General features: G+C 43.7%; 1 protein-coding gene across 2 annotated transcripts in view; it reads right to left on the bottom strand.

Annotated features, from left to right (window-relative positions):
• Nucleotides 1-5,217: 5,217 nt before the first annotated feature.
• The window catches only part of LOC120951245 (furin-like protease 1, isoforms 1/1-X/2), a 141,211-nt gene continuing 132,025 nt past the window's right edge, over nt 5,218-14,403 (bottom strand). For both annotated transcript variants that reach the window (XM_040369839.2, XM_040369838.2), the window contains one exon: nt 5,218-6,348. In XM_040369839.2, coding sequence (XP_040225773.2) covers nt 5,438-6,348 — 911 coding nt within the window. In that variant the 3' untranslated portion in view covers nt 5,218-5,437. The remainder of the gene's footprint in view (nt 6,349-14,403) is intronic.

Below are 14,403 nucleotides of genomic sequence, written 5' to 3'. Positions count from 1 at the left end.
GTCAGTACTTTATTTGAATATTGGTATAATAACAATGTTGGTGTTACTCTTTAAAAGTGATGCACCAAGTAAGATATCTGTTCCTGTTGATCTTGTACTTGGCGTAACAATTTGTAAAGATCTTCCAACGATGATCTACACTCTGCAGAAGAGTCGATTATCTGGAAAAGCATAAAATGTGACTTATTAGAAACCAGGTTTTCTCAAATAGCTTATTTCCAACCAAGCTTCGAAAAAGAAGCAAAGCTTTGAAGACTATACCTCTGTTGTCTGTGGGCTATTGGATTTTTTCCCATCTTCGATAAAAGCCAACTTGTTTAACATTTCATTATTCAGCTGAGAGTGGGCGGAGGAATTCTGGAGACTTGTAGCAGAGTTCAGTTTGTCATACTCGTTTTTAAACGGATTGGAGCAAATGTTCAATAACCGGCAACTTCCGTCAAATGTAGCAGACTTGCTGGCAGAATCGTTTGCGAGTACTTGAATCTGCTTGGCCGGATTAGCACACAACGTGCTCCAGATTTGCCGCTCTAGCGAGGTCAGTCTGTAAGGACACAATTCTTCGCCATTTTCCCCAACAAAGCACTGTATCTTGTGCATCTTTTGCTTGGTAGTGGATCGCATATCGTTCCATCGCTGCAAATTAACGGCACAGAAACATCACATACACTTGATTTAAGGGCAAAATAAGATACTCACTTTCTGCCACACTTCTGTCGAATGCATCGGTGGTCCCAAGCTGTTCAAGCGGGTGGTGATCATTCTCCACACTTCTGTACGGCTCAGTTCACCCCTAACCACAGCATGTTTGCGCTCGATAAAGAGAAAGTTGCCTTTCATCAATCGTACCAGCTCCTGTTTCTGTACACTGTTAACACGCTGCCTAGACCTCTCGTTATCAGACGTAGGTGCCAACTGTTTCATTACTAAGTTCACCGGAGATGACATTGTTAAACCACTAATCTGATAAGCCTGAGCACACGAGAGACAATACAATTCCCAATTTCCACCTACGTCGACTAAGCGAAGGGTTGTTGTGCAACCGTATGGATGGCAGCGCGAAGAAACGATCCTCCTCTTCTGCCGTTGGCAAAGATTCTGAACGGAATGGTAAATCAAGGCAAGAAAGCAATGGATTTTTGTTCATTGTGAAAGTAGGTTTAAAAAATTTAACACACCAATCTTCTACACACGATCGCTGGATATGTTCATCTTACTTCGACGTGCTGCCATCAGCTGCACTTCAAGTCTCAATACGCATGGTTTGCGCCTGTCCGAGAAAAAAAGACAAACAAATCTCGTACTACACTGCATACAAAGTAAATGCAATACCATTATCTCACTTTCATTTTTAGCTAGCTGCTTTTGCGAGCTAGCATTCTTTTGCTCTGATTTCCAAAAAGTATTCAATAAATCATTCCGCTCGATTGTAGATAATAGCAGTAAAAGGCGGCTTTACTGCTTTGAACCACACTAAAACAAAACAAAACTAAAAGCTTACAGATCAAGCGGTCCAGAGTGAACCCCAAGCGCATTGTGGTTTATTTTTAATTGAATATAGGTTCTCCGAACCGCTCATTCCATGAGCCGTGACAGGTTCAGTGTTGCATGGTTTTTTTTTCACAACCCGTTTCACATTAGGTGTTTCGGACAAATCTGTGCAAAAATTTAAAACCCACCATGATTCAGCATGAAATCGGCTAAATGAAGCGATAGTGTGTGTGTTTTTGCTGCATGTAAGCACGTATGCCACGCGTGGCCATATCGGGGCAAAAAATGGCGAATGATACTCGTAGTATCAAGGAGTGGAGCAACTCAAATCAAATCCATGCGAAATGTGCACTGCAAATGACAGCTAAACAGATTAGCTAGGAAAGTTCAGTTCATAATGGTCCCTAAAATCTGTATAGAGCAGCGGTTGGCAAAGTCCGATCCGCGGGGCAAATGTGGCCCGTCGCAAAATTAAATCCGGCCCGCAAACATTTCAAACCATCGTACTCTTTCAACTTCATTTAAAGTGATATGGAATGACGGACTAATCATTAGACACTGCCTCACTTACTGCACCTGTCGATAAGCGCAGCAAAACTCTTAGCTCAGCAGAGTTATCTGGACGTGGAGTGAACGCGCCCACGGTCTGTCCCAGCCTTTTTCGATTTTTGTATGACTTCGACTGTTTTGGACTGGTAGTGGGCGTTAATGTGTTAACCTCCCTTACACATTTCCTCCACACTTATACCTACCACTTTTGGAAATAGCTCGATATTTAACGATTCTTAGTATTGCAATTCTCGAAATGATGACGATTTCTTATCGGGTACAAAAAGGAAATTGTTCGTTATGCGAGATTATACTCGTTAAGAGGGGTACTCGTAGAGCATTTAGATTTGGTCGTTATGCGAGAAATTCGTTATAAAGGGTACTTGTTATGAGGGGTTTCACTGTATATATAAGCTAAATGGGTATGGTTGACTTCTGGCGAATATGTTGGAGTTTATTCTGGAGTCAAGGAAGCTAATAAATGTTCGTTGTCAACTAAAGTGGCAGTATTATTGGGTAAGTCAGTACTTTATTTAGTCTTATAATCGTTAATGTTGATGCTACTCTTTGCTTTAAAAGTGATGTATCAAGAAAGATATTTGTTCCTGCTGATCTTGTACTTGGCGTAACATTTTGTGCAGGTCTTCCAACGATGATCTACAATCTGCAGAAGAGTCTGGTATCTGGAAAGGCGCAAAACATATTTTATTAGAAAACAAACGGAATTCCTCAAATAGTTTATTTCTAAACAAGCTTCCAAAAAGGAGCAAAGCTTTGAAGACTGTACCTCTGTTATCCGTGGGCTTTTGGATTTTTTCCGACCTTCGATAGAAATTAACTTGTTTGATATTTCATTATTCAGCTGAGAATGGGTTGAAGAATTCTTAAGGCTTGTAACAGAGTTCAGTTTGTCATACTCGTTTTTAGACGGATTGGAGCAAATGTTCGATGACCCACAACATCCGTCAAATGTAACAGACTTGCTGGCAGAATCGTTTGCGAGTACTTGAATCTGCTTGGCCGGATTAGCACACAACGTGCTCCAGATTTGCCGCTCTAGCGAGGTCAGTCTGTAAGGACACTCTTCACCATTCTTCCCTACAAAGTTCTGTATTAAGTGCATCTTTTGCTTGGTAGTGGATCGCATATCGTTCCATCGCTGTAAACGAACGAAACAGAAACGTCACATACACTTGATTTAAGGGCAAAATAACGCGAAAACTCAAGAATACTCACTTTCTGCCACACTTCAATCGAATGCATAGGTGGTCCCAAGCTATTCACGCTGGCGGTGATCATTCTCCACACTTCTGTACGGCTCAGTTCACCCCTAACCACAGCATGTTTGCGCTCGATAAAGAGAAAGTTGGCTTTCATCAAACGGACTAGTTCCTGTTTTTGCACACTTTTGACACGGTTTATAGACTTCTTATTATCAGACGTAGGTTCCAACTGTTTCATTACTAATTTTACTGGAGATGACATTATTGAATCACTAGTCTGGTACGCATGAGACAACACGAGAGATAATACAAGAAGCACGCGTTATAGTTCCCGATTCCCAATCACCACGAATAAGCGAAAGGATGTTGTTGATTGATGACAGGTCGAACAAACGAGCCTCTGCCTTTGGTGATGGTTCTGAACGGAATGGCAATGCAATCCAATTTGTTCAATATGAAAGCAGGTTTAAACAAATTAATACACCATCTACGTTGCTCGTCAACTGCAGTTGCGGCTTTAACACTTTAAGCGCCGCGTCATATGAAATCGCACGACGGCTTTGTTCACCGCTCAGCTCTGTATCTGACGCTCACCAATTCTCTTGATAACGAATGAGGTAGGAAAGAGAGAACGAGAACGACATGTGCTACGCCGTTATCGAAATGAATCAAAAGAGTGATAATAGTCGCACGAACAATTGTCGCTCTCATCGCTCTCTTGTCATGCGCTACGTGCTCACTCGCAAACTGTGACGTCAGGCCGGCGGTCAAAGTGTTAAGACGCATTACTTAGTTTATGTGCGGAAAACATATCGAATAAGCAGAAGAAAAAAAAAATCGGTAAGAAGAGAAATCGGTAGACCGAAAAGGAAGCGTTACAATGTGTTACAGGGTTTTCCAGGAGTGCTCATAGCTGTGGGACACTTTATTGACTCTTACTTACGTGTAATTAACTTAATGTTGGTCTCTATAGCACCCTTGTTGGACAAACCTATTAGGAATTTCCCAGCAGTCTGTCCAAAAAGGGTGAGGGTCCAATTTCCATCATATGAAGTGCACTTCCCGTAAGAAAGAGTCAAGGAAGTGTACCACAACTATGAGAACTCCTGGAAAACCCTGTTCGTTACGGTGATTTTTCGGTGTCTGGCAGTGGGCTCAGAAAGCAGACAGACAGACAAACACATCCCGCCAAACTTCACTGCAATCTTGCATACCAGCCAAATTCAATTCCATTATCTCACTTTAGTTTTTGCCTAATTGGCAACTTCACATTCTGTTGCTCTGCTTCCCAGACAGTGTCTCATGACTTCATAAACCATGCCGCTTTATTGTTTATAATAGCTGTAAATAGCGCATGAATTGTCCTAATGACGGCTTTGAAACACCATTAGAACACAATTAAAAGCTAACAGATCAAGAGATAAACAAATCAAGCGTTTTGTTTGTTTATGTTTCATTTTTATTTTTTATTGATCCCCAGACGGCCCCCAGACGGTTCCCAGACGCTCATTCCATGAACCATGAAAGGTTCAGTTTGCAATGAAATTTGTCAACAACATTGAAAACACGCTATGATGTAGTCGCCAAATCGGCTGAATAAAGCGTTATTGCGTATTTTTTTTTCTTTTGAACATGAGCATGAATGTTGTGCGTGGTATTGGGGCAAAAAATAGCGAATGATACTCGTAGTATCAAAGAGTGGAGCAATTCAAATCAAATCCATGTCAAACGTATCAAATCCATAGCACAAATAGAAATTAAACTCTCCACTTACCTCTACCATTCATGTAAATTAAGCTATTTGCTTCCTAAAATGCTTAGTGTAATTCTAGCGACACTAACGAATACTTCGAGCCTTTACCAACTTCGAATACTGTGGCTGTGGTAACCAACGCGCGCGTTTTCTTTTCTCAACTTCTTTTCATTCCCTCTAAAGCTTCAGGCACGTGTCCTATTCATAAGATAGTTGGATCACTTTTATTGCTTCCGTCACGTCTTCTTTAAAATAAAACAAAAGGAATATAAAAAGGAAATACACTCTCCTGATTTCCTGAGCTGCCCACCACAACTTCACTGATTCACTCGTTTAACACTTGTTAGCGACATTTGCACTACATACATGACTATTGTTATTACTTCCAGAATGTGTGTGTGTGTGTGGCGCACACTACTCTTTATCGCTTGCTGGCCGTTGGGGCGACTGTTTGTGTGGTGGAAACGGGCAACAGATCGCCCTCATCGTCCCCGCTGCTTGCACTTTCATCGTCCCCGTACATCTCGTACTCCTCCTCCTCGTCCTCCTCCTCCTGCTCATTGGTGTGCACCCGGTCGTACCGAATGCTGGTCAGTCCACTGCCCGTGCCACCGTCGCCCCCGTCACCGACGAATGCCAGGTGCCCCGGCCCGGACATCTCGCCAATGCCGGGCGAACCGTGGAAGCAGTGCACCCACAGCACGTAAATTGCCACGAACGCGACCAAAAGCACCCCGGCGAGAAACACCACCGGCGGAAGGTAGCCGTAGATGGGGGCCAACCCGGAGGACGATGCGGTGCCTGGTGGCGGGTGCTCGGTATTGTTCGGGTCGGGTGCTTTCACTCGACCTGCGCTGCCATTGTTCGGGCCGGCCACCGGCAACGGTTGGCCCGGGCGCTTGTCGTTGATTGACACACAAATGCGACTTTCGCCACCGGATGCAATTGGCTGGAAGCGGAAGGCGGCCTGACATTCGAGACAGTCGGTCGCTTGCGGTCCGGTACACTTCAGGCAGGTCGTATGGCACTGGAGACACTGGGGCGAGCCCACTGGGTTGGTGGTGTGTGCCACTGACCGTTGGGATGCTTCAGCAGAAGAAGCACCGTTCATCAACGCCGCCGCGACCACATGTTGCTCTTGGCGACGACGACGACGCCGCAACGATGACGGTGACAGTGGCCGTTGACCGTTGATCGCTATTTCATCGATGTCCGCTCGGTGGGATGCTGCTGTGCCGTTCGCTTCCGATGCAAGCGGTGCCGACGGGTACGTCCCCGGGGGACATTGAATATAGCAGCGGCCTTTGTAGTGGTACGCGGTTGATTTGCATTCTGTAGGGGAGGAGAGAGATGGGAAACGAGAGAGAGAGAGAGAGAGAAGCGCGTTAGCAACTGGGCAACAGGGTTGTGTCGTGTTTTGAAGGTAATGATGAACCCCCAGAGTATTAACTAAAGGGTAGCTGTACATGCAGAAACTATACTCGTTCTTAAGAGTGTGAGAGGAATATATTTTACAAAACTATATGCATGAAAGTAATGCAAACCACCGTTAGAAAACTAAGCCTTAATAGTTTGAAACAAGCTAAAACGCCAAATTACAAAAGCATGCAGCAAAGTTTAGTATGTCTCACGGTATGTCTCACAACATAGCAAAGGTAAAATTGATAAAAAATGGATAACTAAATGTTAACTATAAATAAAACACATGCTTAGGAATGTAAGGAAATGTAAATAGAGCTAAGTAAAGTGTTAAATGATTAAATAATGTATCCCACAAACTCACTTAAACGATAACGATAAAATACATCTTAACTTAAATGTTAATGAAACTCAGAAGACAAGTAAGGTTCAATCAATAAATAAAGTAAAGTAACAAAAAGAGGGAGAAACAAAGAAAATTAAACAAATCTTAACAAACTCAAACAAACCAGAGTACAGAGTAAAACTCACACTTAATCAATTTGGTTTAACATAGTGAGTGAATGTATTTGTTTGTGCGTTTATGTTCAGTTTTTGTTGGTGTGTGTATCGTTTTTATCTTCGTGTTCTTTTCCACCTTTTAAAGTTTCTTAACCATTATTTATAACATTTTTTGTTGCTTTTGCTGTTTAGTCCGATGTTTGTGTGTGTGTGATGTGTGTTAAAGCTATGTAACGTAGTTGCATTCCGGTTATACATACACAAAACAGGTACAACACAACGAAAGGTACAGATGGTAAATGGATGTTGGGAGGAAACAAAATCTTAATCGTACCAGATAAGATAATAGTATAATAACAAAACAAGCTTCTACACACTACATTCCCATACATAGTAGCATAGAATAACGACATAAGAGAGTAGATAGTAAACGGATGTGAGGAACGTAACCTTTTGTTTGCAGATTGAATTCGTCCGCAGCGTTTTTGACGTGCCCCAGAGTGTGTGTGTGTGTGGCGGCATCGCATCTCCTTCTGTTCTGGCGCTTATCGTCCTACTCGAGATAACGCCATTTCCTAATCTCGGGCCTGTGAAAAAGCGAAAAAAATTCCCCCGCACGACAGAACCGCGCGCCTGCGTGTGGCCTGTTGTTCTCCGTGTGGTTGCGCTCCTTCCTGCTAGCAGTGTGTTCTCTCGTCATTCATTCATTGTGTTCGCTTGTGTTCGCTTTCGCGTTAATTTTGTATCATTTGCGAATTATTCGTTCGCAATAATTTATTTTCCTTTTTCTTTTAATAGTTGTTGTTTCGTTCTGTTTTGTATTGTTTTTTTTTTTTTGTTTTGTTTGTTTCGCTATCCATCGAACCATCTACACACATTTTTGTTTCTTCTTCGTTACGTTTGCCGTATCTTTTGCGTTCAAACTCTCTTCTGCGCACCGAGAAACGCAGCACCGTCTGTGCTGCGCTTGTTGTTCTAATTTTATAGTTTTATGTGTTTTGCTTTGTGTTTGTGTTTGCGTGTTTTTAAATCATTACTTTTGCACCATGGACATCATGGATGGGGAAGCCACCCTCGTACTGTACTGCTCCTTTTGTCCGTTTTGAGCCACTCTTCTCCCAAAAAACAACAGGCTCCTTCATGCTTTATGCGCGACTTCCGCACATCATCGGCGTATGAAGTAGCGCATTACAAAGAAAACCATTACATTCCTCCACTTTTACGAACCAGTGTAGGATCTTAAGTCTTAAAAGTAGAAATGTTTTGCGCCTTTAGACGTTTGCTTCGCGTTTTACACCTATCTAGATTTGAATTTAGAGTTAATTGTGTGTGTGTGTGTGTGTTTTTTTTAATTCTTTTACTTTTGCAGTCATCTAACCCACCCATTCTGCCCGCAACTTGTGGCCATTTTATGCGATTTCAACGTACTACATTGTCTGTGCCTGTGAGTGCGTTTATTTGAACGATTCCGTTAATAGGCATCCGCGAATAACGATTCCTTTTTTCGGAATCTTCTTTTATCGTTTGGAATTTTTATCGGTTTGCGCTTTAATTTTCATCATTGCCTAATTTCGTTTTAAAAAGTTCACAATTTGTTAGTCTCTTCCTAGCCTTCGTTTGGTTGGTTCCTAATTAAATTCTAACGTTTTGCGTCGCATCATGTGTTTGCATTTTTCGCTATGTACGAAGCTGCGGGATTTTCCTTTTTTTTTTGTTTAACTACCTTTTTACTGTGTGTACTTTTAAACTGCTGCCAGCGCCAGAGAGCAGCGCGTGTGTGTGTGTTTTGTTCGTAATGTTTCTAAACCTTCTCGAAATGATCACATGTTTATCTCTCTGCCATGGCTGCTGCGTCTGATGAGGGAGCTTGGGCTCGATCGAGCACACACACACGCTCAACCCCTTATCGTTACTGCTGGATGATACAAAAAGTGGTTTATGCGGCGCGAATTGGTTTCAATTTCAACTGTCGTATGATACGGAGAGGATGGAGCCGCCTAGCCTGTCGTTACACTTTGCTGTAGATGTGTTCCCTTTCCCTTTTTTCGACGGACTTTTGTGGTTTAATTTACACCAACAGCTGTATCATCTTTAAATTTACCAATTTACTTCAATATAAACCTAAAAAGATTTATATTATTTTATCCGTCGCATCAGTTTCTTCCTTCCTTTACCTACACAGTACGCACGCGTGTTCGAGAATATCATTAATTTCTGGTTTGGCGATGAGTTTTAGTAGTGATGAACAACACGTCTGCCGTAGATGACCAAGGTGAAATCATTGTTTGTCTCATGATGGTTGGAAATGTACAGCAATGGTAAGGTTGGGTGAAAAATTGGCTACTTTCACGACTATTTGGCTACACTACACGCTTTCACCTTTCACCATTCGGGCGGGCACATTCTGCTGTTTCGTTCCTAGCAATCCTTTGGCAGTATATTTAATTATCTCTTTGTTGTTGAAGCGCCGCACAATCCATCCGGGCACCGATGGATTTGGATGTTTACCAGCTTCGTTTGTTTGGTGAGCATTTTTGAGCTCCCTTCATAGCGCATGTTTCTAAGTACGAGCTCTCGGACAAAAACGTAAAGTACTTCATTGCCACCATAGTGAAGCGCGAAACGCGACTAAAAGTTAAGCACGAAATGCGATGAAATGTAAAAATGAACACAGATAAGTTCAGAAGAAGCACGATATGTATGAGGTTTTGTGTATGGAAATGCTTGCCTTTTTTTTGGATTTTGAAGGATGAAATGTGTTTGATTACACTTTGTTGCTGCAAAGCCGAACGATATGTGAGTAAAAAGTAATAATTACGAAACCAGATGAACCCCTCTTCTAGCGGAGCACAAGCGATATGATGATATTAGGAAAGCGTACGATAACTTTGAAAGTGCGGTGGTTGTCTTTTTAACACAAATCTATCAAACTTCCCTCCAAGACAGAGGCGGCGCCGCGCGATCGATGATCGATGCTAAAGCGATTTACGCGAATGATTATGTTGTGCATGTTGAACGTTCGTATTTGGCACGAAGAAGAGGGTTCCGCATTTCCTCCGACTGTTCGGGATTCATTATCGTTTACACTTTAACAAAAGCATGCCTATTACGGTAAATGACCAGCTGCTCTCCTCCCGTCTATCCACAGCGCTTAAGCGTCCCATCATTGCGGGCTTGATGGCAGCTTCAAGGCGAAAGATTTCAAATTTCAGTTTCAAATATTAATCTCCTTAGATTTATGGGTGTCACGGGCGCACGATAAACGGTTATTTGATCGCTAATCATAAATCGCTCCCTACCCAGCAGTCTTCCATTTGTTCTTCGGTGTCGTATTTTGATGAGTGTAGATTTTGAAAGAAAAGCATTCAAATTGTCGGCAATTTTTCCTCAATTTCTAAGCGTACATTTTGATTGAAAGCTGCAGAATCAAACACAATCGTAGATCGTTTGATAATGGCATAAAGCAGAATAATCATTCCCGAAGAAGTAACACACCGACAATGGCAACTGCTTTCTAGTTGAGTGCTTTTGATGCCACGACTTTACTGTGACCCTTGCACGCTTAACCTCCTGGAAGCTGCTGCTTATTCCATTTTATCTCAAACTTTCCATTTCGCCGAGTATTATTGCTCCGAGGTTGCTCATTGGCATATTTGTCCTCCGCAGCACTTTCCCACTTGGTCGGCTTTTGTGTCGGGGAGAGAAAAAAAATCCCCCCAAACGGGCGACTAATAACGAGACTCGTCCTTGTCGCCGTAGTCATCGCTGGTCAGAGGACAAACACAACCAACCAAAAAAAAACGGCGGCCCCGTTTGACTCTTTCACGGGTCTTTTAAAGGGTAAGGGGGTGCCCAGCCAGCCCGGAAGGGGTGGTCTGTCTTTTAGAACCATCGCTTGACATTTGCATAATGGAGGAGAGAGTGGGTCTGATTGTTTGAGATTAAAAGCTTGAAACAGGAATAAATTAAGCCCGACTCTTTCGACTTGCTTCAAACGCGAAGGAGAAAAAGGACAGAGCGAGCCAGCAGCAGATAGTGCGGATTTAATGGACAGCAGCTCTGCACAGCGCACAGTGTCTAGCCAAATTGCCGCATAGAATGCGAAAAGCACGAGGCGCTACACCACGCGAGCCGCTACACTGTTCTGCTTTTTTGCCATTCCGGATGCCATTTTATTGCCATAAGCTACCAACGAAATTGCAACGTTTCATGTTTTCCGCCGTTCGATTGTTTCTCCGCTTCGGAGTGCGATGCTAAAGGGGCGATGGCTTTGCCCATGTTGTTTTAATTTTCATTCCCACTGACGCGCTGCTGCTCTCTGCTTTCCAATGCGACTCCCATACTGCTCTCCATCTCACCCTTCCGGAGCACGATGATCGATCTGCGCTGGTGGCGTTATTTATGTTTATACGCCAAAACGGTTCCAAATCAAACCAGACACATTGTTCGCGCCCTGCCGGCGACACATGGCGACGGAGGATTTCGCCCTGATTCGCAACTATAAATTGGTCTCTGTCATTAATTTGTCAGAGGAATTGGCTTTTATTGGCACTCACCCCCTGATAGGGGGGAGGGTGTCTGTGGGCGTCGGACGGTGCAGACTTACTACACTTACTGCACGCGGAGATGCAAGTGTGGCACCACACAACTAATACGATTGGTTTAGTAAGAAGAACATATTCCCACCTTTAAAGGGAATGTATATACCACGAAGAACTAAACTTTCTGCCATCGATCACCGTTCAATTGGAGACCTTCGCAAGATGGATTGGCCTATATTATTCATCCATAAAGAAAAAGGGTAGAATAAAGGGATAAGGAAAGAGGGTTTTATCGGATCCCAGAAAATACACTCAATCATGAAGAAAGAAGACCCCAAACTTTCGTTGGTTACCACCACCGAAATGATCCAGCTGCACGGTGGCCAACAGAGAGATAACTCGTTTGAATAATATCTTATTAAAACCATGCTAATCGCTCCCTTGTCAACAATAACAACAGTTCCGGAAAGCAACCGCGGAAGTGCTTTTAAGAAGCGATACCCCCAAAAGAAAAGGGAACTCTCTATAGCCTCACCCTATCAATTTCAAAACGGTGGTCTCCCGGCACGCATACAATAACAAATTATGATGGACAATCGATTTCCTTCCCGCAGTGGGTCGGGGTTGGTGGGTGGTTTTAACATCATCACCCACATTAAGGATGCTCTCGCCGAGCCGGTCGTTGGGGAGGTAGTAATTTAGCACTCGATGAAGGTCACCGTGCGGAAGTAGTTAAGGCGTGAGATGACACCAGGGCGATGATGTCCTTGGCGGGTACTACACAAAACCAAGCCATCACACCATCGAGGGTGGAAAATCCTTGCGAATCGATAATGAGGCACGTCCGACACCAACCAATCACCCACCCAACCGGACGGACCCGTGGATGGCCTTGTGGCTCGAGGGTTGATGGGATTCGAAAGCGCTGACACTGGCCAACGATCCACGCGCTTGCATAACAATATTGACGCCCGAAGGCACGCGAAGCAGCAGTACGCAGTACTCTTGTTGTTTTTTGTGCTGATGATGATGTACCACGGCCGGACCTGTTTTGGGACTGTTTATTATTGCGTCTAATTTTGTTACGCTATCGCCAATACGCAAATACAATTAGCTGCCCCTTCAAACCTTGATTACAATTTACGTTCCTCGCAAAGCGCAACGCCAATTGTGTATGGAATTGGAAAACGAATGCATTATGCGCTTAATTGGACAATTTTCAGTGTTTTGATTGGGTCGCCAGCGTCGTTATTATGAAAACAGCCGAAACTCAGGTCTTTTAACAGATGATTTACGCAAAAGAACCGAAACCACCAACACAAACGAGTCACTACAGCAAACGTGAGACAATAACGTTCGCAGTATGTGTAATAAGTATTCAAACAAACGCTATTATCAAACTCTTTCACATGTGCTTGTAATGGAACCATTGAAGGTGAAATGAAAAACCGATAACCGTACAGTAGACATCAAACCGACGCTACAATCTCTACACAGTGCACAGAGGAGCAGCACACAGACAAGTGCTCCGGCACTTGGCTACATTCTGGCAAAAATCAATTTCACATCCTACCCTTTTGCGAAGGCAACGGAGGACGACATCGTGAGGCGTTTGCTAGATGCTGGCGCTGGTGTCAGGGAATCCGCCAGTCAATATACTCAACACAGTAACGATTCATAGCACCCGAGATAGCAGTCGACTTTGCAGTCGTGAACGATCCGGTGGATCTGGATATTTTCGTTATTCGCTTCTCGTTCTCCATCATCAACCGACATTCCTTCGCTTCCCTCCCCCTCTCTTGGCTATTCTCTGTTACCCTCTTGTCTGTCTGTCGTTTGGACGGAAATCTGCTAAGAGATCAATTTACTCGTGGCAGCTGCACAACCTCCCCGACAACCGAGCAGCGGGAAAAGTAAACGATCAATATATGCAATCGATCGAACCGGCAAAAATGAACCACCGGAGCCGATGCGAGCAAGCGATCCGAAGCTTGCTCGCGCCTTCATTACAGAGCACAATTGCAATCAGAAAACAATCGCCTTACTCGGGGGTAGGGGAAGGAGGAAAAGGCTGTCCCTACACCATCGCTCCCGAATTAATAATACATTCGCTTTGGTGGCAGTTTTCAATTCTTTCTTTTTTTTTTGGGGGAGGATTGGTCGTTTCACTGAAAAGCATTGCATTGCATGTTTGGTAGCGTTGTGTGTGTCTAAAAAGCTAGTGACAGTGAAACAGTTCAAACAAATGAGAGCCGAAAGATTGTTAGTTCCATTTCAGTCGGTGTTTGCTCTATCGGAAGAGGACTCGCGTACCCGGAAAGTCTCTTATTGGACGTGGAACAATCTTTGTCCCCCAGCAGCTTGATTACAAATGGCCTTTTAAGGCTCCCGTTTTTCCTGTTCTATCGCTGTTGCAGTTCTTCGCTGTTTTTGGAAAAAAAGCATCTCTCTACACAGCCCTACACCCCTTTACGGTGGTGGTGGTGACCGTTTGCTGTACGGATCATCCGCTAACCCGAGACACATTCACAATGAGAAATGAATTTTAATGAGGCAAATGCTATCCCACTGACACCATTTTCTTCATTTGCTTTTCAGCAGATTTGCCAGTACCGTGTGTGTGTGTCTATGTATAGCGAAAGGGAAGAAAAATCCGAAAAGTCGCTTCACCATAGATCCCATCCGTAAGCGAACCGACAAACGAGCCTTATCGTTCTGGGGGCGGTGCGCGTACCTCAAACGAGTCAAAAGGGAACTTACTCTCTTGAATACGTTTTGATTTGGCACGTTTAGTGGTGGCGCAGAGAGTTTATTAAAACAAGAGCAGTTGTTGTTCTTGCCCTCCCCACCACATGTCAAACTATTCATCGAGTATGGCGCGCTCGTTTCGCACACCGATACCGATCGAACGGCGAAAGACACTTTG

Source organism: Anopheles coluzzii, chromosome 2 (assembly GCF_943734685.1).
Source record: "Anopheles coluzzii chromosome 2, AcolN3, whole genome shotgun sequence".
In the NCBI taxonomy this organism is placed as follows: Eukaryota; Metazoa; Arthropoda; class Insecta; order Diptera; family Culicidae; genus Anopheles; species Anopheles coluzzii.
Note: the sequence above shows the minus strand (reverse complement) of the source record. Positions and strands in the feature narration are given on the sequence as shown.